At 36.5% G+C, this 25,903-nt stretch overlaps 1 protein-coding gene across 16 annotated transcripts in view; it reads left to right on the forward strand.

Annotated features, from left to right (window-relative positions):
* Positions 1 to 25,903, forward strand: part of DLG2 (discs large MAGUK scaffold protein 2) — a 988,724-nt gene that overhangs the window by 606,102 nt on the left and 356,719 nt on the right. For all 16 annotated transcript variants that reach the window (XM_066572327.1, XM_066572326.1, XM_066572328.1 and 13 more), the window contains one exon: positions 15,062 to 15,112. In XM_066572327.1, the coding sequence (XP_066428424.1) occupies positions 15,062 to 15,112 (51 nt within the window). The remainder of the gene's footprint in view (positions 1 to 15,061; positions 15,113 to 25,903) is intronic.

Here is a 25,903-nt window from a genome sequence, read left to right on the forward strand (position 1 = left end):
CATTTTTCCAGATTCTTAACCTGCAGTTTTGTTTATTATTCATAGTAATCTTTCAGCCTGTCATTAATGTGCATTGCAATGGAAGAGTTAAAGCTGGTAGAACTCTGTGCTAGTCTTTTAAAGCACTGGCTTGGCTTGTCTGTTTTGGCCCTTCAGTTGTATCACAGCTTTTTGTTTTGCCCTGGCAAACAGTGCTGTATTCTGCATGTCATTGTTTCTGCAGGGGCATAAGACATTTTTCTTTTATAACAGCAGTATAGACAGGCTTGATTTAAATAATGTTTATAAAATATTTTGTGATCATTAGTGAAAATGGTTGTACAGAACACAAAACCAATGAACTAATATAGAACAGCTCCCCTTAAACATGCAAAAATTGAAAAGTTTTCATCCTGCTGTCTGATGACCTAAATGGATTTTAGTGTGACAGCATAAAAAAATATGCTGCCACTGTTGAAAACCCAAAGCAAAAGTACAGAAATGGACCTTAGGATTTACTTTGCCTTTATTTCATACCCAATCTTTTCCTACCTGAAAATAAATTTATTTCAAACCTTTTCTTTTAAAATATACTGTTTAAAAAAAAAACATGTTTTAAAGAAGGGCTAGAGTGATTCTGAAGCAAAAATGTGATTATTTTTTATGTGTTTTGCTTTAAAATTATGAATGCATTTTTGATATTTAAGCCTTCTCAAAGACATAATTTTTAATTCAGGTAAAAAGCTTTAATTTCAAGTAAAATAACTTCATTATTTTAGGGGATTTCTTTTATTTTCTGTAGGAATGAACACTACATTGCCTATTTGAGTGCTGTGTATTATAATACATAAAAAATCAAAAAGCCTTCATTGTGTCTGGATGTAGGTAGAATTACCAACATTCTGTCAATCCAACAAGTAAATGCATCCCTTGGTGACATATCTAATTATTCACTTCTATTCTCTGAAATTATAATACTGTCCATTTTCAATTGCCTATGAATAATGCTGGACTTTAGATTCAATCAAGGAGTTCTTTCTATGGATGTTTGAAATGTTGCAATTAGCAGACTGGGAGAGAGGAGCTTATTGAACTGCAGAGATCACATCCTGCACTAATTTGTGTCCCTTGGCTTCAGGTGGACTCAGCATAGGGAGTGTGTAATGCTTCATGCTTTTTGGATTTGGAGTGCAAGTACTTCAGCATTGCAGTCCAGGTCATGGGTCTGCATTTATCAGTCTTAGTTCTAGCACTCTCAAATTTGTAAAGCAGACTTTTTGACAAAAAACTGCTCTTGCCAACAGGTTTTTGGATACCCACTATTGGGTCCTTTGGGTGACAATATAATAAATCCCTTGAAAGAGGTACAGTGCTTTGCTTTTGCAAAGTCTGTTTTGCTGAGCCACTCTTATCCTTGTTGCCTCTGCTGGGGGCAGCCAGCCAGACATTGCCCTGTCTGGTATTTTCATCACTCTGAGAAAAATCATATTTACCATAAACATATGGGGGAGTTCACATACCCCTCCTCTACAGCCATCTATACTTAATTTTTAATTTGCCTGTGATGTTGGCCCCTCCTCTACAGCCATCTATACTTAATTTTTAATTTGCCTGTGATGTTGGTGCAGAATGCGTGTTAAAGTTTTTTGAAGCACTTGGAGATCTGAGGCAGCCTTATATTACATGGACCAACCTGACCTAAATCACAAGTCATTTGAATTTGGTTTTTTCATTCTCTGCCTAGCCCTGAAATAGTACTTCCTTTTGTATAAGTCTTTATATATTATGCTATGAGAGCTAACCTTACTGGATATTGTAGCAGTAGGCTAAAGTCAGTTGAGTTGGTAGGTTTGCAAGGATCCAGTGGTTAACATAACCAAAAATGTTTTTATAGTAAAATTCATAGTCTTAAACCATCAAGCCCATTGTCTTTTTCATAAAATACTTTATTAAAATATATACATACATATATATATATATATATATATGTATGTACGTATAAAATTTAGACCCATGGCAGGGAGATCGGAACTGGATGATCTTTAAAGTTGCTTCCAACCCAAACCATTCTGTGATTCTAAGAAGCTGATAAAGCTCTTCAAGTACGCATGGCTTTTTTTCCATAGTCAAGACTTCCATAGTCAAACATTCCAAACTTCACTTTGTCGTGAAGTTAAATTTCTGAAGTGATTTGGGAAACAGCATAAAGAATGCAAGTGAATAACTACTTACTTATAGATTTTTTTTTTTTGATTCAAGACAATGGGACTTGTGTTGGTCAGTATTTACTGTATTAGAAAGGTGCAGAACTTAACTGAAAGCCATTGTAAAAAAAAATGAAAGAAGAGCTAGCACAGATGTCATCATCTTAATGGTTTTAATTATACTAAAGGAAGAAAGCTTTCCTTTTTCATAAGAGTTCATTTTGGAGGATTTCAGATTAATTGCTGTCAGAGACAGATGTGTTCCTTTGACCTTGGATAATCTAAGAAGTAAAGAGAAAGTGACTGCTCGGTATTGAAGAGAAAGCTTGTTTAGATGAAAAGTGGAACAGAAAAATCTTGCTTTCATGTCTTATTGGACACACAATGTTTTGATTATAATGGGTTTTTCACTTATTTAAGATAAAGTATGTCTGAAATTTGTTTTACAAGAACTCTTCTTTGTAATTTTAACAATATTTACTTTTGATGTGTAGAATTGTTGAATATTTTGCTTTGCAAACTACCTGTTAAAGTTCAGCCGAGGCAAGGTTCTTATCCTGGCAGCACATAATGCAACATCTGTAATAACAATGGATAGAAAATATACACTTAACTTGTGATCTTTTAGGTATTGTTCTTAATATTATTCACTGTGTTTTTCGTAGTAGCATTTTTCCTGTTATTTATGGTTACTTTCTTCAAATTTTAGAATAGCTGGAGAGTGTTCTTACTCATTCCCTACAACAATATAAAAAAGATCTCAAAGGAACACCATTCTCTTTTAACAAAATTGCAAAGTTAGGCATTTAAATGCTCCTATTTTCCCCCATTGTTAGCCAGGTATTCGCTGATCCATGCTGTAAAACTAACACAACTTCAACACAGTTTCAGTAAATATTGTGAAGTCCCTACTGTTGCACATTGTGAGTATAGACATTTTGGGAATGTGAGTTATTGCTAATCCACATTTTACACAATAAAACCTGACGCTACTTTTAATGCAGTGATCTGGTGACTCAGACTCGATAGTAAATTACATTTTTAATCAGTGTTTAGATGACCTAGGATAGAGGAGGAAACCCAAATATGCCGCAGATAATATCTGTTTTCCTGATCTTAGATATTACAGCCTTCATAATTTTGTGTAGAAAATTGGCTTAGTTTGAAGGTAATAGAAAATAAAGATTCCTACATGAGATAAATTTCCACTTGTTGAGGTTATTAATAAAGAGAAATAACAACTGAAGTGCATTTCTTTTGTATCTTACATTAACATATTCAATCAGTTGTCAAGTAATTTGTGCCTCTAAATTTTTCTGCATAGAGATGACAAGAGTTTAAAATTCTGGATTCTTCTTAGTCATAAATTATTTGTGCTGAGTATGTTATGTTTTATATTTGCTAGGCTGAAACATTTTACGGAATATTGGCAATATTGCCAATTGAATGTTGGCTAACATTTTACTGAATGTTGTTCTTTGCTCAGCTTAAGTGAGCGTTAATGTGGTCATAACAAAAGTATTCTTGTCTGATGTCCAAATTCAGGACTTAGGCTTTGCAAAGGTGATGGAAATGTGTGCATGGCACAGTGTGAGTTTATCTTGATACTACTGAGCTATACTAATTTCCAAATAATGTGCATAGTGCAAGGTTCATTAATCACTTAGATTTCACCATAGTCTTCCTCTTCAGTAGAAGCAGATATGTGGTATCTTGGTAGTGTTCTTTCTTATTCTAAAAATACTAAAGGTCCTCAACTGTCCATATGACCTCTTGGTCTTTCCCTAGAGGAGAAGTATAATTTGCAGCTGGTGCTTTCAATACTGTTTAATTTCTTTTCAGAAGCTTTGTGTACTAGTTTAGAGTTTGTTTGTAAACTAAGTCAGAGAAGTGTTCTTTCATTCCCCAAGAATTTGAATTTCATGCAGAAGGACACAAATATATTCTAGTTAGTGAAACTTTTTTCTGTATATCTTAGAATTGTTGAAAGATATTAATCTTTCTTTCAAAATAAGGACCAATCTCCAGGACCCATCCTCATGTCTTAGGGACACTGATCTTATCAATAAGGCAGGTTGATCAGAATTGGGCATCCCTGTTTCAATCATGTCTCAATGAACTTTGTCTCTATATGCAGATCTACTGGAAGAAAATAAATTATACTTTACTTTCTCCCCAGTTCTTTATTTCCACATCTTTTTGATTTTTGGGTGTAGCTAAAATCAAGTTTGTTTATATTTTGTAGAAATTCCCCTGCTTTACTAAAGTTAAAGCTTTAATACTGTCCACCATCAGTTACACTTTGAGACCAGTTTCTTATTTCCAGATATTTTCTAGCCATTTTTATTTCCCTGCTGTTTCTTGGTGAAGAATGATTCAAGAAGATTGTAAGAATAGCTTTTTCTGTCACATTCATCTTTCTGCTTGGGTGAAGTAGGAGATACATAGCAACGAGTATGAGTCCGCAAAGATTTTTTTTCTCGGTTTAGCATCGCATTGAGTTGTTTGCTGAAAATCACCCACTGCTTGTGGGCACTTTCATGCACTCCAGCTGCTGGTACCACAGACACAGAACCTCTTACCCAATTAAATAGGTAAAAATGGACTTTAATAGAAGATATGACAGAAGATGTTCAGCAGGCACAGGGCTCAGACAGGGAAATGAACTGACCAGCCTTGTCTACATGTGACTGGCCCCCTTTATCCACTTACCCCTCTGTTTTCTTGAACTTCTTCCTCTCTACTTCCAAACCACATCTATTCTTCCCTTTTCCACACCTTTTATTCCTCACCTGAACATCTCCTAAGTCTTGTTGCAATGCCAAGATGCTTGTTCCCTGCATCCTGCCAGTGTCCCAGCCCCACAGACAGTGATGTGTTCCTCAGGCTGCAAGGTGTCCCCCAGCTGACCCACAGTGCTGGGTGTCACCCTGAGCCAGGGACTGAGGCTCCCTGGGAGAGGAAGGGTCTCTGCCAAGGTACCTCCACCTGCCCTGGTGCCTCTCTGCTTGTGGGGGTGTGTGTCCGCACCTTTGATGGGCTGATGGCTCCTGTGATGAGCCCAGGATGAAGCAGAAATAAATTTAATCCTGAAAAATAACTTTTCTGTGGAGCAGACATACTGGAGCAAGTACAGTGTAGTAATGGCAAGTGAAATGTCTGGTTAGTTGCCTTGTGCATATTGGAGCATCTGATGTCCAGGAGAAGATTTGTACACAAATTTAACTGTGATTGGCCACAAACTTCATTGCTTATTGTTGAAATAAGAACTGGAATACTTTCCTCATCTCTGCTGCCAAATACTTCAGCTCTGATGTGGAAATTACAGGTTCCATTATGTCAGGAAACCTATGGAGAATGTAATAAAGATACTTCATATAACTGGTAAAATGTGCTCTACTTCTGGAAAGAGATGATGAAATACTTGACATTTTAAAGTAGTATTGCGTGACATTAAACATTTTCAGAGTACTGTGTTGCAGTTGTGTATTTTAGTGTAGTAAAAATATTCTTAGAGTACCACATTTCTTGTACCGTAGGTCTTTTCATCACTGCTGACTTATGGCAAGAGAGCACTGCGACCTTTTTGTGTTGTTTTAAAGAGGATTATGTGTCAGCAATTTTCTCAAGCTTTCTTTTGGCTTTCCTCAATTCTTTAGTAAAGCTTCTCTCATCTCTGCTGTTATACATTAATAGGTAATCTTGAAAATAACATCTTATTTTAGAATACTGCGGCAATGCATAGAAATTACTTTCAGAGTGACTTTCAAGTTTAATATTTCATTATTGTGTCAGAAATTAGATTGATTGAAGGTGGATGAAAGTGATTTTTTCCTCTCTCCTTAGATTTAAGTTGAAAGAATTTTTGTGAAAAACTCGAATTCCCTTGAACTGATGCAAACCAATTTTTCCTACCAAGAAAGCTTGAGAAGTATTTGGGATAGTTTGCTGAATATTGGCTAGGCTTAGATTGGGACTGGTGATGATCAGTTAGACTGTGTTACCTTCTTCTCAGTGTTTACATGGTTAATCCCTGTAAACAGCAGTTACATCAATTTTCTTTCCTTGAGCTTGGGAGGAGGAGCAGAAAACCACTGATTTTGTCTCAGCCGTTCAAAATGTCTTCTTTTTTTCTTTTTTCTTTTTTTTTTTTCCTACAGCAAAATTAATTGGATATGAGGGAGCTGTTCCGCTGTGCTTTTAGTAGTAGAGTACAGAGGACTGTGGCTCCCTTCCCTTACAGACACTAAAGATTTTAAGAGAAATAGCAAATCCTTCTGCTGCTGTAAAAATACTTGTAAAGCAACTGAGTCATGCATAAAAAGCTTGTCCTGTTGAATACATATTGGTTTGTAAATGTGCATGTAGTTTATGTGTGTGCATATTCCTTATTACTCATTTTTACTATTAGTGCAGGCATTTCCTTCACTCTTTCAGGGCTGCTTCCTCCTGCAGGTGTAACTACATCCCATGATTAGTGCCTGCAACTTCAGTTAAACAAGCTTCAGTACAAGCTTCAGTACAAGCTTCAGTACAAGCCCAGTACCACCAGTGGGATTGCACCACAGCTGCTGACAGTAGAGTTTAGCCTTCAGTGCTTGTGCTAGAGTTAACACATAAGAACAAAAGAACCCAAAATAATTCACTGATTGTGATTTTTTTTTTTATATGCGAGAGAGCAGTGAAAGGAGTATTAACTCTCAAAGCTAAGCAAGGTACTGGTAGATAATTTTAGGCACAAATATGAGTCAGAGTATGTTCCTGTTGAGCAAATTGTAAGAGATTAAATTATGTTGGTTGTGTATTAATTTATTGAGGAAATATGGTATACCTATTATGCCTATTACATATATCTCATTATATAATGGCTGTATAAACATGTCATGGATTCATGGATACCAAAGAATGAAGTTAATTAGTGCTGTTCTTTCCTTGCCTAAAATTCTGCCAGTTAGTATGCTACTGATTTTTTTCCCTAAAACTGAGAAAAATTTATTACTCATGTTTAAATGAATCAAACTTAACCCATAAGTAATAATTTCTGCCTTTTAAACACTCTTACAGTTACCAACCTTTAAAATCAAATTATGCAATTGGAAGTATTAAACATTTTTAAAATTACTTTTTAAGTCCCAATTTACAAGTACTTTATAATCTTCGTTGATGAAATAAGGTGAATCAAGCAACAACTATTTTCCATTTTTATGTATATTGTTCATGGAATGATAGATTACACCAGAAAAATAATTTCTAGAAATATCTGAACTGTTCAAATTTTTGAAAGGTTTGATGGATTTTCTTCCAAGTCTGAAATAGAGCAGAGATAGAAGAACCCAACAAACTGAGTGTTTATGATAACTCAAATATTACTGTGTCAGCAATGGCAGAAGCACAGAAGAAAATAAGAGGCAAAATACATGATTGTGAACTTCTGAAGCTGTATAGTAAATTACCTGAATTGTACAAGAAAGAATGTGATTTTATGAAGAAGAAGAAGAAATTGCTGCATCCAGTTCACTAGAATGTACTGTTTCAAGTTTCTGGACTGATATATGTTCTAAGTTTAAGATACAAAAAGATGAAGAATTTTCGTAGAATCAGAACTGTTTGGAAGGGACCTTAAAGATCACCTAGTTCCAAACACCCTGCCATTTTTTTAAGAAATAATTTTTTTTAGGATATGCATCCTGGATGTCCAGAGTTTCCCCATATAGTCAGAGGACAAGCAGGTTCTTAAACAATTCCATCCAAAGACTAAGATACACGGCATAAATCACCCCCCTTGATTCTTCTCTCCAGTACCTGTCTAAAAACCCAAAACTTAGATCACTTTTTAACTTGGATGTCCATATTACCACTTAGAGAGGTAATATGATGGCATATTAATTTCTTTTAGCATAAGAGAGAAGGTTGCAAGTGCCAAAACTGAGCTGTGGGCTCTTCTTTTGTTGTGATAATTTTGTACAAGGTGGAAGTGCTATCCTAAACAGAATTCACACACAGATGTAATTTCAGTTCCATTTACTGTGAACCCCACTTGAAATCGTGATCTCTTCTTTTATCTGCTCATGCATTAGGCTTGTAAATCTACAAAGTTTGTGTTGAGTCTGCATTAGCTATATCAAGTGCTTCCACTTAAAATAATGCTTCCATCATGGACAAAACAAAGACATGAAGTAAAAATTGATGGCTCATTGTAAACCTTATAAAATAATAAGAATACCTTGGAGAAGTCAAGTTTGTTTTTTTTTTTCATACTGTAGAAAGTGCCAGCTCTCTGGTGACAAAGCAGCTAAAAATAAGTAAATCTAAATTGTTGCTGAATAGCAAAAAGGATTATGAGGAGTGAGAGCAGTGAGTAGGGGAAGCCAGAAAAGAATTCCTTATTTTGACAAGGTCTTGAAACTGTGGTAAAGCAGGTGAAGCATTAGTGGAAAGAATCAAGGAGCATGGAGTGTATGAATGGCTTAAGAGGAGTCGTGGGAGAAAATTATATTTCAAGTTTAGTTGGAAAAGATGAAAAGATAGAAAACTAATCATGAATAATTCTTTGGCTGAAGTAGGATTAGATAAAGTAAGTTTAAATTTATATGTATGTGTGTGTGCATCTGTGTGTGAGAGAAAAACAGAACAAACTGGGGAGGTAATAAGAAGAAAGAAAAACTGAAAGGAATGAAAATCAGAAAGCAGTGGAGGCAACTTGGAGACATGAGAAGTTGTGATTACATCTGGGGGATTGTGATTCAAAGTCAACAAGAAAAAATGACTGCTCTGAACAAGATATGAGAAGTGGGATAGAGTAAAATAAAATTGCAATTTGGGAATCAACCAAACAGTGACAATGGTTACTTGCTAGATGGGTATTTTCTCCAAGGGAATGAAAACAAGAAAAGTCAGGATAACAGTGAGGGAGGCAGAAAGGGGAAAGGGTGAGTATTGTGACAGTTACTGGAGAAGAGGCTGAATAAAAATTATGTCCTGAAGGATGTAAGAGACATCTAAAAAGGAAAGAATGAGTAAATATAGTACCCTTTGAGCAGGGTACAAGTTAATCATGACTGCAGATCTTTGCAGGTGTTGACCAAGAGCTGGATTTGGCTTCTTGGACCTGTGCTAATTATGTGTTGAGGGTAATATCTTCCCTAAAGGATGTACAGTGACTGGTGGTTGAGTGCTCCCTAGTCATCTGTGGAAGGATCCACAAAGATCTATTCCTGATAAAGTATAAATTTCTTTGAAAACCTTATGTTTTTTCACTCTTCATTCTTCATACCAGAACAGTCATATTACAGCAAGAAATTTTTAGGTTATGGTAAATTTTGATTCAAAAATTTAACATATTTTCCTTTTTTCCTAAAGGAAGGTAAAAAGAAGGAAATGGGCTTAGTTATGCACTATATTTTAAAATGGATGTGGGATATCTTGCATAAATAGTCCATAAAATGCACTCACTCACTTAGATCAAGAGTAGCATGAAAAACTTTCTGGCCGCCTTTGGATAGCTTGAAAATGCAGTCATCACATTTGAATGAAAGAAATCGGGAGAGTGTTTTCTGTAGGTTTATATGCAGTAAGAAAGGAAACTTCAAATGGTTTTGGAAAGCAATATCAAAAGAACATCAGCAGCTTTCCTTTGACAATTAATAAAGAAATAACCCAAATCTGGAGTTGTCAAAGGGCTAAATAAAGATCACTCTTTAGCTTTTGTGGCAAAGCAGAAATTGTGAAGGGCTATTTAATACTTTTTAGATACCCAAATGGGCTTGCTGTTTCTGAAATGTAAAATAACATGGTCTAGTGGAAGATGTCCCTTCCCCTGGCAGGGGGTTTGAAAATACATATCTTTAAGGTCCCTTCCAAACCAAACCATTCTATGATTCTCTGAATCTGTGACCATCTTTATTATACAGCCAACTGGAAATTTCGGAAGGAAAAATATATCCCAAGGTTACTTGTACAAGAAGAATTTGGCAATTTTGTATTCTGCTGAGGTTTGGGTGATGAGACAACTGGTGAAACCAAAGGAACAAATTCTGCATGTTGAATGAAAATCATTGTCAGGGTATTTATCTTCCCATGCATATGATAGCAGAAGTAGAAGCAGCAGTCTTCTTTCTTGCAGTTTTCTGAAAAACAATGCCCAATTAAATATGATTAAAATTATCTTTGCTTGAAATAAAAGTCTACAGATGTAATTTTTAGGCAAAACAATCTCTTCTTGAAAATAAGACTTAGCATAACAAATGACCGTGATGGCAGTTTTTATTAGAAAGGATAGATCCAGGGGTTTTGAAATCTTGCCGTTGAATAAACTGTATGTTTTGATTAGATTGTTGCTGCTATTGTAATACAGTTCTTACCACTAAAATTCATGTAATGAAATATAAGCCTTCTTGAGTGGATGCAGTTGTAGTAGGGTAGAGGTATAGCAAGAAAGAATTCTGCAATGTTTACCTTTCAAGTGTAAACAAGTCCATCAAATCAAATAATTGCAGAAGTAAAATAAAAATATCGAATTACAGTTGTTATTATGAGACAAAAATCTTAAAAAGTATTAATGAAGTGGCAGAATATGTGTCAGAAAATGAAAAACCCAACAGAATGCTTGTCTTGAGGATTTTAGGGATTTTGCATAATCTGTAGAGCTGATTTTTCAGTAAGGGACTACTTCAGCTGTTGATGTCACCCTTAAACTGCAGTAGAGAAACGTTCTAAAAAGTTAGGAGTCTTCACATAAAGGACCAAACAAATCTGAGTTTGTCAGGTCCTTACTTTGTCATTCTGTATGCTGGGCTTCAGATTTTTCACAAAATTGTGTATAAAAACCTCTCTACCTGTTTCTTATTTCTCACTCTCCTGAAAGTAAGTGTCACTGAAGATGAGTAGTGCTTTCTTCTTAGAGAGATAAGTGAACTCTAATAGCAGTGAGAGTTTTCCAGGAAATCTCTCTTGAATGGTGGAGTCTAGATAGTTACCCTACATTATGTCTCTCTCTTTCTTAAAGACATTTCCTTGTCAAATGTTTTGGAGAGTCCTCTAGAGTGCTGCTGTAAATGAACGGTAACTGTTACCTTGCCTTTGTGGGAGGTTCTTTTAAGGACCGGGGCTTAATTAACTTTTGGTAACTTATTCAAGAAGGGCTGTGCATTCATCTCACTCTGGATCCTGAACGCATGGAAGGTCAGGAGGCTGAGAACCTTCTTGCATTACAAGTGTGTGTTGGCTGTGCAGCAGAGGTCCTCAAAATTATCTAAAGATTTCATGGGCATCTGCTCCCATGTAGCACTTTTACATTTTGTCCTGGTCAATAGTATCTTTTTTTTTTTGCTGGAAATGCAAGTTCCTGGATGAGATGTGTTGATTCCAGCTCCTGTACCTTGGAGAAAGGATGCACTTGGCTGTGTCCTCCCATGGACTTCATCTTGTGTACCCCTTACCCACTTCTGCTGCAGTCTGCGGCCCCTTGCTGTCACAGGTGCTGTTGAGCATCTTTCTCAGAAGAGTGCACATCAGTGTCCCAAATCAGAGACAGAAGCCAAGAGCACTGTTTCTTGGCTTTTGCAGAAGGGGAAAGATTGACTTGTTCCTTGTGGATATCCTTTGAGGTTGGGCTTGTGGGAGTAGTTGCTAGATATCATGCCAGGCGTGTGCTGCCAGGTACAGGTGCAGACAAGCCTGAAAAAGCAATTGGAAAAGCTGCTAAACCGGAGATCCGGCCTTTAAGTGGTGCATAATTATAAAAGATTTACGGCATCCCTTAAGCAGAAATTTGTTACCAGTCTATAGCCAGGAGAAATGCAGAGAAAACAGATTTAAGGCAAGTGCTCACCTCACTTCACACATCATTTTTAGACTCTCTTTGTACATAGTGAAAGGAAATGTCCAGGCACAGTTCACCTCACCTACCTGAGGTTTTTAGCAGAGGATGAAATTAATTAAGACCTTCATGTGCCTGTTTTTACTTACTTGAGTATAGAGTTAGATGACTATTTCACATTTCAGCATTATAAATGTAAATTTTACTTGAGATTAAAGATATCTGTTATAACAAGCTTGCACTGCGGGAAGCTGAGAAAGAATTTTTCCCAAGCAATTGGAAAATGCTGATGGTTTCTTTGATTGTGGAGAAGAGAAAACGGAATGAAAATGTTTGTAATTTTTTGTAGTTATCTAAAATCATGGAGGCTGTAGTAAATGTTGCTTTTTCTTTTTGCTGCAATCTGATATAAAATCAGGATTAGAAAAGTCATGCAAAGAGGGACGCAAGAGTAGGTGCCACTACTTGTAATGAATGGAAGTTGCAGGTTCAGACAGCTTGTTGGTGCTTTGACAGGCAGACTGTCAAGTTAAAATGTAAAAAAACAGAGGGTATGTCCATATGCTGCTAAATGAGAGCACCAACAAGCCAGTTCCAGTGCTGGAGCCATGATTCTCTTTCTGCTTAAGTGTTGGCTCACTCCTTGGCCATTTGCTTCCAGCAGGCTCCAGACAGAAACAGCCCTGAGCACTGAGACTTGGCTGAAAACTGACTATAATTTAGCAGTGTAGGTGCAGCCAGAGAGTCTAAATGTGGAGTTTAATGGTGCTAGCAATGAGTGGTACTGCATAAAGCAACATTCCACCTGCCACAGGTGGGTACAGTATCTTAGTGGATTCTTTAAGAAATAATTGCATTGGTTTGCTGAGCAACCAGCAAAACAAACAGGGCAGTGAATGGTATATGCAGACATGTATGTTTAAATAACAAAAGGAGCTGGATCAGCTTTTTAATTCATATCACCCCTGCTGCTACGGAGCCTGATAATGGATCTCTGCTGCAATTAATTTTGATTTGAATTGAAGGCATTTTCAGAATCGCCACTGTGTATGATAATAGAAACCCCTCAGATGGTCATGAGCAAGATACCGTTTGTGTGCAAATACAAATAGAGTATTCAGCTTGTGTTTTTTCCTTTCATCTTTCTACAGAGGTTGCTCACTTCTCATATCCCTCTTTTTCCCATTTTGCTGCACTAACGAGTTTTTAATGCAAAGGAAAAGCAATTATAAGCAGTGAAGCAAAGCCAGCTTTATAGAGCAAGACTGAGGAATTGAAGGCATAGATCAGAGCTATCCACCAACCTGAGATGAAAGAGAAGTTCGTGAAAACAGAGACATATAGATAGCTTTGATTTCATTATCATTAGACAAGAAAGGACAAAAAATGGAATAGCTATAAAGATCTTCATGTGTAGTAAGTTACCTGTATTAGTAAAAGAGTCTATGCAGAAAGCATTAAAGTGATAACATTGGTCAGGAAGACATCCTGTAGTAAAATTTTTTTGTTCATCTCTGGTGTAAGTGTAATGTGATGTGATTACCCAGTCCTAATAAACTAAAAAACCAAAATATTATGCACCTATTAAATATTATATTCATTGATGCTGTGTTTTCCTGCAATTGTTTGTTTGGACTTTTCTCTCTCTTCCCATTTCAACACAGATTCTGGAGATTGTATTTCTATTACTGATTTCATGGTTTATCACATCTTGAATTGTAAACAAATTAAAGAGTTGGTGGATTTTAGAGGAAGCTTTTGTTTGGCAGATACATGTACCTTGTTAAAATATTCACAGGGGAAGTACCTAATTACATTTGAAAGGTGCTTGACGAGATAAAGAATGATTTATATACAGTGTTTTATGATTGCAGTTAGGAATCTAATACAGAAAATTAGCAGCTGGGAGTGGGGAGGAGTGATAAATGTTCATGTTTTGAGAAATAATGAATTTGTTCCTCCAAGATGAAGTCAATCCCAATCCTTTGCTTCAGTTTAGGTCTTTTTTTTCATTAAGTATAAATTAGGTAAGACACTAAAGCAAAGCTATTTTCCAGGGCATATCCCATCATTACAGAAACTGAAACAGCATTATTAATAAATTTTTCTTATTAATATTTTTATTTTTTTTAATCAATACTTTCTGGCCAAGTCAAAAATTGCTGACTAGTTGTATGGAAGTGATGCTTTGAAATTCTTCTGAGATTTTAATGATAGATATATTTTCATTGCTCTGCAGTTTACCTGCAATACAGTGAACCTTTGTAGCTTTCTCAGATGCTCTATCCATTTAAGAAAGGAGAAAAGGGACAAAGGTATGCTAGGTGAGTTGCCTAGAGCGACAAAAATAATCCATGTCAGACTGGAACAAGGTTTTGGAATGCTGCTTAAATCAGTGTCATCTTTTCAGCTGATAGATTTTTTTGTCCAGCACAATCTATTTTGGTGCTCTACATTTTGTAGCTTAATTTTTTTTGACACTGGGATTCAGCATAGGAATTACATTAACATTCTGTGCCTTTCTGCCATTCACCTGTCTCTTGCAAAGGTTCTCTGTCATGTTCTTGCCCTAGGTTAATATAGTAAACAAGATGTATTTCAGTGTGTGTATCAGTGAGTAATTTTTACATAAGTAGTGTGAATTTCCTGTCTGGTTTTGTATTTCAGTGTAAATTGGAGCTGGTAAGACAATGCATAAGTAAGTTTTCTTCTATTGTGAGAATATTAGAAGCAGGTCTTCTATTTTGACTTGAAACTATTACCTTGGAAACTATTTAAACATTGGCATAAAGTCCACAGAGATGTTTTAACAAATATCAGTCTTATTATGTTGGTGATTTATATAGCCATTACATACTGAACTTTTACTATTTTCGGTTTATAGGCTTGACTATGCCCCCCCAAGTCAAAAGGGAGTTAAGTATTCAGCACTTTAGAACTCCTCAGCTCTATGTTGAAAAATGTGCTTCAGTAAACCAATGATACTGAAACAGCTATACAGTATGCCTATGAAGTTACCTTCCATGTGATTTAAAGAATTTTCTCATTTTATTTTCTTTAGGTCAATGGAACAGAAATTGAATATGAATTTGAAGAAATTACTTTGGAGAGGGTAAGTACAATTTATTCTTTCTTATAGGAAAAATATAATCTGTAATAAAAATAATGTGATTAATTAATTAATTAAATTTAGTTAAGAATAAATTTGTTTACATTTTGAATAAAGGTGCCCACTGTTTATTCTAAACTGTAAAAATGTGAGTGATACAACAGGTAAGTTTTTCACACTATTAAGAAGTTTATGGTTTAGCTATTTGCATTCAAAATGCTTTTCTTCCCCATAACTTGTCAGTGCTCAGTTGGGTGTTTGGTTATTATGAAGACCCTCTATGACTTAGTAACTCCCTTTTTAGCTTGTCAGCTGGAATTGTGGAATGTTTTCTCTTTAAAAATCTTTGGTTTCCTGGCATATGTGCATGATAGTGGACATGTAGTGTTATACTATAAAAGAAGAATTTCAAAAGGGTTTTTAATGTTTAAGTGGCTACATAAAAGCTGTAGACCATATCTATGCTTAAAAGATATGCTTACTCAAAGGCTGAATTACCTGAGCTGTAATCAGGGCTTGCAGTGAAGGGCTTTTGTCTGAAGGCTTTGTTGGTAATGTAGCACCGAAAGCAAAGCCATATGTGCTGTACCATATCTCCCTGGATTTGGTGTTTTTTCCTTGCCTTTTGATTATGTAGCTGTTGTCTTACAGTGCTGACTTTGTCTGACACAGATCGAGGCCATATGGGCCATGTAGGGTGTGAAGCTGTCTTAGCTTTGTAATATGTCAGAATGCTTACAAAGGTTTCTAACAGATGGAAGAATGGCATTGCTGAATTCCTTTAGTGTTCTACCAACATCTTGGGAATATGAAGTTTTCCATCTTGAAGCACAGTTCATCTTCTTTCTACAAAAAATGATTGAATGGAAGGCCAGATTTATCAAGAAGTGGTTGATGCCATGTGAATGAATGCCTGTAAGGTGACAAATTACCATTAAATTAGATCCTTAAATGATACAATTCACTGCGCTTTTTCTGCATATAATATTTTTAATTGTCCAGGATAATGAATTCCATAACCATTAAACTTAAGGGGATACAAGTTTATGTTCTCATTGATTTCCTCTCTCAGGCAAATTATGAAAGAGCAATGTATCTTTTTATCATAGCCATCTTCTTAACAGATAACATATAAGGTTATAGGCACTTTTCCGCTACTGCCTCCCAACTTACTCACGCATCACTAGTTATTCATTGGACTAGAGTTTCCAAAGGTCACTAAACAGAAAACAGAACACATGCCTCCTGGGTGATATTTTGAAAAGCACTTTATTTTTAACAGATGTGTAAGTTATCAGTGTACATGCTGCAGAATGGATGGGATTTGCATCTCCTGTCAGATGTGGATAATTGCTTATTCATAGTGCAGGGTAATATCAGCTAAAGGCTGAACAACAATAGCAAAAAGAGATACAGATCTTAATGGACAATGTTTCAGTTGTTTTCTTGATGATGCTGGATCTGTGGCTTCTGATTACTACTGCTTGAAATGTTCTGTCACATGTATCAGTGTTTTGTTTCAAAGGCAGGGTACAGTGTCTGCTGGTTTTTGTGTGAGATATAAAACACAAGTGATTGCCTTTAAATAGCTGTCATTTATGTCAGACTAAAAGTGTTTTCAGAAAAGACATTCTCCATGTCTTCTTGATTACCCATTTTCTTCCACCAAACTGCTTTTAGAAATTAGAAATCATCTCTCTATTTAATGGCAAAGTTGCAAAATATATTAAGATTTCTGCTGTTGAGAGAGAAAAATGTAGTTTGCCCATATCAAATGGCTGGTAATAAACTTTACATTTTGGTCCAGTTATTCAAGTCACAGAATTCTGCATCATCAAAATCATCAAAAATTTTCTTAATGAAATTTATCCAGATTTTTAAAGGGTCAGTATAATTTAAAGATTTTAAGATGTGGAAAAAGAAAAAAAAAAGGTGTATTAGGGACAAAGCATTCTTACTTGCCTTTTTTTAAATAATAGAATGAAAGGGAAGGTGTTAAGGGACTGATTACTTCAGAGCACTTCCCAGTCTCTATATACACTGTTAATTTAATTATTAGGAGATCACCTTCATCCATAGGTGACATGGATTTGTGGGACCTATTCCTGAAGAGAGTTACTGGTAATGGTATGAACCTTGCCCCAGGGTGAAGAGATGTCCCCATCACACAGACTACTGTGTGCATGTTGGCAGAAAGTGCCCAGTGTGGAGCTGGAGAGCAAATCAGGAGGGTCCCAAAAATGCCAAGAGCAAAGTGTGCTAATGGTCTGGTGGGAAGGACAGGTCAGCACTTGCTGAGCATGCCCAAGACCATGCTGGTGTACCAGGAAGTTGACTGCAAAGTTACAGGGGGCTTTTGAAGAAAGCTTTTAAAAAAAAAAATTCTTTCTTTGAAATACTGTTATTCAGTTGTTTCTATTTAAAATGTTGTGCCCTAGTTTGCAGTTAAAAAAAATACTTGGGGATTTGAGATTAAAAGGCTTCAGTGAGAATTGACATAGACAATTAATTTGAGGCAGATCCACCTTAAATCTGTGATCAGTGGCGCTTCCAGGAGTTAAAGAAATTCTAAGTACACCCCTGTCAGCCCTCTCTTTAGTGGGTGCTCTTATCTTTTTACTCTTCAGTTGTGCCAGCCACTTAGCAGGTACCTTCACCAATCTCTGAGCTCACTGTTCATTTACAGCTGTCCTAAGGACACACTTGAATAACAGTTACAGAGTTCAGAGAAATCAAACAAATTCTCTTATGTGGGGGAAAAAAAACCCAAAAAAACTCCAACAAAAACCACAGTTTCAATTCCTTTAAAGACCTCAGAGAATATATGAGATTCTCTGCTAACTTACCCACATAAAATACAGATATGGGTGTAGACTAATACTTTGTGATTCATAACAAAAACTACAATACCCAAATACATACTCAGACAAAATTCTTAAAAATAAAATATTACCTTCCTCTAGCTTGGATATTAAATACACTTTAGAAAGGAAAGTCTATATAAAATATTAGTGCAGTGATGTTAATCTTCCATTACTGAAGGACTTGAAAAAACTATACCCAGCACTATCAAGAGACTTATTTGCATTGTAAATCAGTGGTCAGTGTAAGAGATGATCAAATAGTCTCTGGTACAAAGCCTAACCAACTTTCCTAAGCTGGAGGAAAGTTTTAATTGATTGACTCCTTGGTACAAGTGCTATGCTTGAAGACAGATGCTGAAGAGAGGATTTTAATAGAGGTTGGAATATCAGGCAATATAAATACTTACCCGGAAAAAAAGTTAAGAAAGACAGGGGGTCACTTAATGATTGATATTGGATTCATGCTGAGTTCAACATCTGAGTTCAGATCTCAGAACCTTTTTGCTCATCTAAACTTGCCTGCTTTTTAGATGTTGGACAAAAAGAGGACATTTATGATTAATAGAGCTGATTTCAATAGATTCTTTTCACGTTCAGTATGTATTTTCATTTTGTATCTGAATAAAAGAATGCTATTAGTTTTTGTGAAATAGACTGTTTGGAAAAATCAAATTCTATCAACACTGGAATTAAAGGCATCTAGTTCCCAGTGCATTTGCATACTGAGATTAACTGACCTTGGTCAGTCAATCTGAAAAGGTTGAGCTCTGACTGAGAATTTTGCCAAGGCTGAGACATGAATGAAGGGTCTCTATTTCTTTTTCTTTGGTACTCCTGTGAATTTTCTGGCCTGTCGTAACAATACAGGTTACACTCAGAATGTCCCTGTTTTTTAATTAACCATATAGTTTTACAAAGTTTTTAGGAACCTGTTGTTTTGTTTCCTCCTCACTTTTTTAGATTTCATTGCCATTGCCTATTGTCTCACTCCAGCTGAGGGAGAGACAGGTATGAATGCTCACATAGCATAATTATTTCCTTAGAAAATCTGGTTAAATATATTCATAGAATCATATTCCAAAAGAGTAAATTCCCAATGATGATTTATCATCTTGGACTGTGTTGTGTTCACTCTGATAAATTTAATTCTGTACCTGCCACGGGCTCTGTTCAGTAGAGTAACTAAGAAATCTACTCTGTCTCTTCTTTCCTTTGACTTAAGAGTTCAATGATATCAAGCACCACTACGAGAAGATTTAATTTTTCTACTTGGAGATAATCATTCTCTGAAATCCTGGGTTTCTACATTTTACCAAATTAAAGGACTTATTCACATCTTAACTAGAAAGGCTAAAACTAGACATAGGTGACCTTAGATTAGCTCAGCTGATTAGAATGTGGTCCTAAAAACACCAACACCAAAGGTTATGTGTCCAGTCCCTGTATGAGCCATTCACCTAAGAACTGGGCTCGATGATCCTTGTGGGTCCCTTACAACTCAGATTATTGTGTGAAATTATAGTTTAAAGGCTAAAATTTTTTATTTAAAAATTTTTTATTTAAATTTTTTTATTTAAAAATCCTGAGGAAGCAGTGGAAAAAGAAATCCTGGTACATTTCAGAAAAGAATTTATTGCAGGCCTCAGCTCTTAATTGCTTTGATACTTGTAAACCTAAGAAATAATCACTACTGTGTTATTAATCATTCTTTTTTCATCACTCATTTCCTAGATGAACATGTAGAAGTTTTCAAAGATATGAATAGCTGGAACACTGAGGAACAGATAGTATTGAATTACACAAGTATTTTAATTTGACTTGATGTCTTATTTTTTTATACCCATATATATATCTTGTTTTTGTAAAGATGACAGAATTCTAGAACAGTTTGGATTGGAAGGGAACTTTAAAGGCCATCTAGTCCAAGCACCCTGCAATGAGCAGAGACAGCTTCCCCTAGCTCAGGCTGCTCAGAGCCCCATCCAACAGTCTCTTGAATGTTTCCAGGGATAAGGCATCCACAGTTCTGAGCAAGCTCTGCTAATATTTCATAACCCTCATTGTAGAAAATGGCTTCTTTAGATGTAGGCTAAATCTACTTTTGTTTAGTTTAAACTCCTTGTCCTACATCTACAGGCCCTGTTAAAAAGAAGTCCATCCACATCTTCCTTACAAGCCCCCTCTAGGTACTGAGAGGCTGCATTAACATCTCCACGGAGCCTTCTCTTATCCAGGCTGAACTCCAACTTCCTTAGTGTGTTTTCACTGGAGAGGTGCTCCAGCCCCCTGATCACCTTTATGGTCTCCTCTGCATTCAACAAATTCACATCCTTCTTATGCTGGGGTCCCAGAGCTGGATGCAGCACTCCAGGTGGGGTCTCACCAGAGCAGAAGGGACTGAATCCCCTCCCTTGATCTGTTGGCCATGCTGCTTTGATTGCAGTCCGGGATACACTCAGGATAAGTCCAGTTTCTCACCATTTGCTTCTCTGTCTGGGAAAAGAGTTATTAGAGAGTCACTATTAGTCAGTAGTGAATCCTCTTTCTGCCTTTTTTTAAGGTTTTAGACAGCAGTTCATGCACCAATATGCTTTGACCTCTTAGGACTGAGGCTGTAGGACACCGCAGTGCTAGGAAAATCCTCCTTTAATTGTTTCAGAAATAACAGAGAGGAAGGGAGTGGTCAAGAAATGGCCACTAGGAAAAGGTATTTTAAAAGTTTAAGAGTGTATGATGTAGATGCCTTTTGAGAGTCCATAGTGCAAAAATCAATATCCAACCATTTACAGCCCCAGTGGAGTAGTCTGGCATCTTCCAAGAGGAGAAAGTAAATCTTTTAAAGTGAGTGTCCCTCAGGTACCTGATGAGCTCCACCTAACTCAGAGTTGCTCTCTGAGTGTTTATTTTTGCAGAACTTAAATGATTTCTTTACACTTAAAAGCTTTTTCTGTGCCCTTCGTACATTTCGTCTTTGATAGGCTTTGCCTGCTTGCTTCCTAGGTGGTAGTTACTCTTGCAGCCTCAGACAGAAATAAGTTATAATTCACAGACAGAATCCTTCTTATTGACTAGTTTATGCCAGATTCATAGTAGAATGGTGACCTATAGGTGTTTATTGCTAGAAAGTTCACCCACAGGATTTTTTTTTCCTGGAAGTGGCTTAGAAGACGCAGAAGTGTTTATTTATGGTACTGAGTTATCAGCAAACAGAGAATGAATATCCCATCTTTTTCACAGTTGCTCAAACAATTTGAAATACTGATCTCGTGTATCCATATAGTGTCTCTGTAGTGTATTCCTCTGTGTATGTATAAAACAAAGTTCTGTGAAATAAGAAATTAAGAAAGATCCTTGAAAATACATGTGTAGTGCATGCAATCCCTGTGCAGGAAATTCTGTTGTGCATTCTAATTCCAATCACATCGTAGTTTAGAGTTGAGACTGATGGTTGTGTTAGTGGCTGTTGTTCAGCTGCAGGGAGGTTTGTGAGTACTGGAAAGGGCAGGCTCTGGCCCCTGAATGCGATGGCTGAAGCAAGATCTGTGTTCTCCTTTCATCTCTTGTGTCTTACCAGATGTTGCCTTGACATGAGGCTGTGCTGGAGTGATCAATGAAAGAAACTAAAGGGGTTTGGTGTCAAGTCCTGCTAATGGGATGCTGAAATACCAGGTCAACATTTTCCAAAAAAACTGCAGAATTTGGTTGCTTTAGTTCGGTGACCTAAATTAAGATCCTTTGAAAGAGTCTGGTCTTTTTTATTTTCTTTCACCTCAATGCAGCCCTAATTTGGTACCCAAAATAAACTAATCACTGGAAAACTTTGTTCTTATTCTGTCAGAGAGTCATTCTGCTGGAACTGTTCCCGGTTGTAGAGCTGTACTACATGTCTTGTGGGGAACTGTTCCACCAGTGCATGGTAGAGGTACAAAACATGCCAGTCCAGAGTGCGCATGGAAAAGCAGAAGAGCTGGGGAGTGGGTGGGCCCTACCTTTTGAGAAGCAGAGGCTCCTGCCTGATGTTCTTAGCTGTCATTCTTCACATTCAGTGTCTGGGACTGGAAATCAATTATCCCACATAAATGACTTACTGAAGACTATTGAAAGTAAAGACTGAGAGAAGTGAAGGAACAGCTGTCAGATATTATACCCCTCTTAGAGGTGGGAACAAACTATTTTTATTTATTATTATTGCTGCTAGCAATTATATGGCTAAGAAGCATGACAAAGTAGAGCTGCTGCAGCACTGATAGTATCCTGGAAACAGTGACAGGACTAGGAGGACTGGTCTTATCTCCACATAGTGATATCTGGACTGCTTCAGAATACATGCTACCAGAAGAATTTGAGATATCCAGGGAAAATGCTAAGAAAGCCAGTGGCTTTCCCTTGAACCGTTGTTTATAAGGAAGATTTGCCCTGTATTTCACCATTGCTACAGCTGGGCAGAGGATACATCCTTTCCCAGCTGTGTAGTGGCAGCACTCCACATCCCAGTAGGCACAACAGGAAATCTGCAAAGCTGTGGAAAGGGAGACAAAGGAGAGGGAAAGTCTGTAAGTGAATAAGGAAAAAACCCCTGCTGTACTCTGCTTAGAAAAAGAAGCTGAAATAACACTAAAGATTTAACTCCCTCTGGGTGCCTATCAAAGAAATTGCTATTTTCTTATTATTTTCTTAGAATTCTGCTTTTAGATCTAAATGTCTGAAAACCACTTCATGGACGCTAACTTGGATAAATCAGAATGGTGTATTTCTTTGGAAGTATCACTGAAATTCCATTTAAACTCCTCTAAGGGCATTTTTGCAGTGAAGGATGTCTGCACCCATGCATGTGTGTTGGCTTTTTATTTCAAAGTGAAAAAATCCACAGCTTGGATTTAAACCTGATTACTCAAGTTTTCCAAGGCAAAGAATAAATGTATTACTATGGATTAATTAGGCTTTTATTCATTTGTATATGTAATTTTGAATGTTTATGTATTCATTGATTCATATAGTAATTTCTGACTATTTCTTCTGAGGGTTTCACAGTTTCTTTCATTGAGTCCTCAGGTCCAGGAAAGATTAGGAGACTTCTTTTGTTAAGTGAGAAATTTTAAATAACTGAATATTTTATTAGAAAGGCTCATGATGACTTTTTTTTTTCAAAATAACTTGAAGCTTTAAAGAAGGCTCAACCAGACAAAGAAAACTGGAGATTGTTTTCCTTTTTTTTTTCTTAATTTAATAAGAGTCACTTGGCACACTGAGCTGTTTTGTTCCCAGAGGAGTAAATTTCATTCTCCAATATACTGAATCAAGCCTGAAGTTTCCTAAACTCTCTGCATTGAAAACTCACAGGGGACTTGTTCAGGGAGAGCACATCAGTAGAAAATACAGACCCTAAAAAGAAGACACTAACACAATACTAGAAAGTGTTATCAAAGTGACAGAAACAAAATAAATCAACTGTAGGCAAAAGATACATATATTCCATATCAAGACTGAAGAAAAGTTGAAAAGTTAATCATCATTTATTTAAGAGTTCAAAACCTACCTTTGCGAGTGTAAGCAAAAAGTATTCATGTTTATCTCTACTTGAATTGTATCCCTTTAACTGCGCCAAGATAACCAAGACCTTGAGTTACCTATTATTTGAGAAGTTACTACATGCAAATCATAGATGCCTCGAGGCAATCTTCTGCTGCTGATTCTTTTAAATTATTATTATTATTATTATTATTATTATTATTATTATTATTATTATTATTATTATTATTATTATTATTACTATATTGACATTTTATTTTTCAGGTAATATCAGCCATTTATTGCTTTTCTCTCATTTCCCAACTCACTCACTCTCAACAACCCATATAACTTTCAGGGAGTAATTCTGCTGCTTTTTTGTATTATTTACAAATTTACGTGAAACTTGCCTTTACTTCAGATGAACCTATTTAAGATGTGGTCTTCCAGTCTGTTATCTGTAGCTGAAGTCCAAGCTTGATCTCATTTCTGTTGTGTTTGGAAAGTGAGCATCTAATGGAGGCAGTTTGTGAAGCTGCTTGACAGTGAAGTCAAATCTGTAGAATACTGCAGTTTCTGAAGGGAATACTTCAGTGTGCAGTAGATAATATTGGTCTAAGGGGAGAATAGCTTTGTACCATGAAACAGGGCTGCCTTTGGTGCTGTATCCTAGTCCTCCAGTCTGATGGAGAACAGCAAATTTCTCCCCTTCAGCTTAATTTTGGCCAGAAATAATTGTGCAGGAGCTTAAGCCAGATTTAAGGGCATTCTCAGCATTTGGATTGTGTCCCAATTTTCAGGAAGTGCAAACAAATAGGCATTATGCTTCACACAGCTTGACTTTTCCAAACTGGCATAAACTGGCATTTTGGAACAGGCTGCCCAGGGAAATGGTGGAATCACCATCCCTGAAAATGTTTGTGTGGTATTTCAAAGTATACTTCAGTGGGAATTATGGTATTCAGTCAAAGGTTGGACTTGCTGATCTTGGAGGTCTTTTGCAACCTTGATGACTCTGATTCTGCGAAAAAGCCTGCTAAGAGAAATTGATCCAAGTGTACCACCCAAGGAAACCTGAAGTGTCCCACGCTATGGTACACCACATTGATCGGCACTAGGCACCAATAAGCAGAGCTGCCAGTGTAACTTCCAAATAAACATTCCAGTTCTGAATAGAAGCTTCTGGAGCATTAGTGGAGGGTACACCAAAAAAATCAGTTATATGTGTGTCTGAAGTGCTGTCTTTTCCAAGAAAGTCTATTGTAGGAAATGTAGCGTAGGAAAGTCTATTGTAGGAAGCCTATGTAGGAATCTTTTTTGCAGAAAGACTGAGAAAGCAGTGCAGAAAAAAAAAATACAAGCTACAAAGCATTGGTTTGACTCAGTCTTCACTTAGTTTTGCAACTGTCATTGGCAAATAGTGTGTAGATTTGAAATATGTATATTTAGGTAAATGGGGAAAATAAACCTCAATTTACCAGTAGAAAATGACTCATTCTGGAGATGATAATAATCACCTTGCAACAAAGATGGTCGTTTTTGAGGCAGGACTTTAAAAAGGCATCTTTGATGTACCGGCTTTGTCTCTGAGGAAAAGTAATGTTTTTCATTGCAGAAAATTGCTTTTCATTTTTGTATAATTTAGAATCAGTTGTAATGCATAAATTAGGGCTGCACAACCTTGAGGAATCAGTTGCCACTTTGGTAGGGAAAGGAAATGCAAAGATATAGAGAAATAAGTGGAAAAAATTGCTGGAATACCCAGACTGAATTCCAGAACTGTCGTTGCTGTGTACCATAACACATTATCCCAATAAAAATCTTTTTGGACGCAGCATTACAATTATTTTCTCTTCATATGCATTTGTATTTGAAGCAGTCACAAGGTCATTTGTCTTCCAATTAGAACTACCACTTATAGATTATCTTTGGCTCTCTGAAGGGAAGAAAAGCTTTTCCTTGTCTTAAGAGGGCTAAGAATTTATCTGACATACTTTTTTTTCAAAGTAGTTTTGCAGGAGCAATGGCCCACTTAGTAGCATGTGAAAATTCCTGGAAATTATATTATATAGACTGTTTTGTCTCAATTTTTTCCCTGTGTTTAAAACTGAAACTAGATGTCAAATGGATCAGGGAATTCCAGGTATGTGAAGCAATAAGTAGATGAAAAGCAATTGCATGCTGCTTATGCATGTATTATATTGCAAGATATTGCTTTACCCTAAGAATTTGACCTAGCTGGTGAGATGCAAGCACGGCTTGAAAGTCACCTCATGCAACTTAAAGTGATATATGAATTCTGACTGAATTCTATGAATAATTTATTTTTTGAGTGCTTTTTAATTTTGCAGAGTTTATGTTGCTCCACATTTCCTGTACCTCACCTGCAAAGGAGAAGAGAGCTCCTGGTAGCATTGTAATA

The sequence above is a fragment of the Molothrus aeneus genome, chromosome 2 (genome assembly GCF_037042795.1).
Source record: "Molothrus aeneus isolate 106 chromosome 2, BPBGC_Maene_1.0, whole genome shotgun sequence".
NCBI lineage: Eukaryota > Metazoa > Chordata > Aves > Passeriformes > Icteridae > Molothrus > Molothrus aeneus.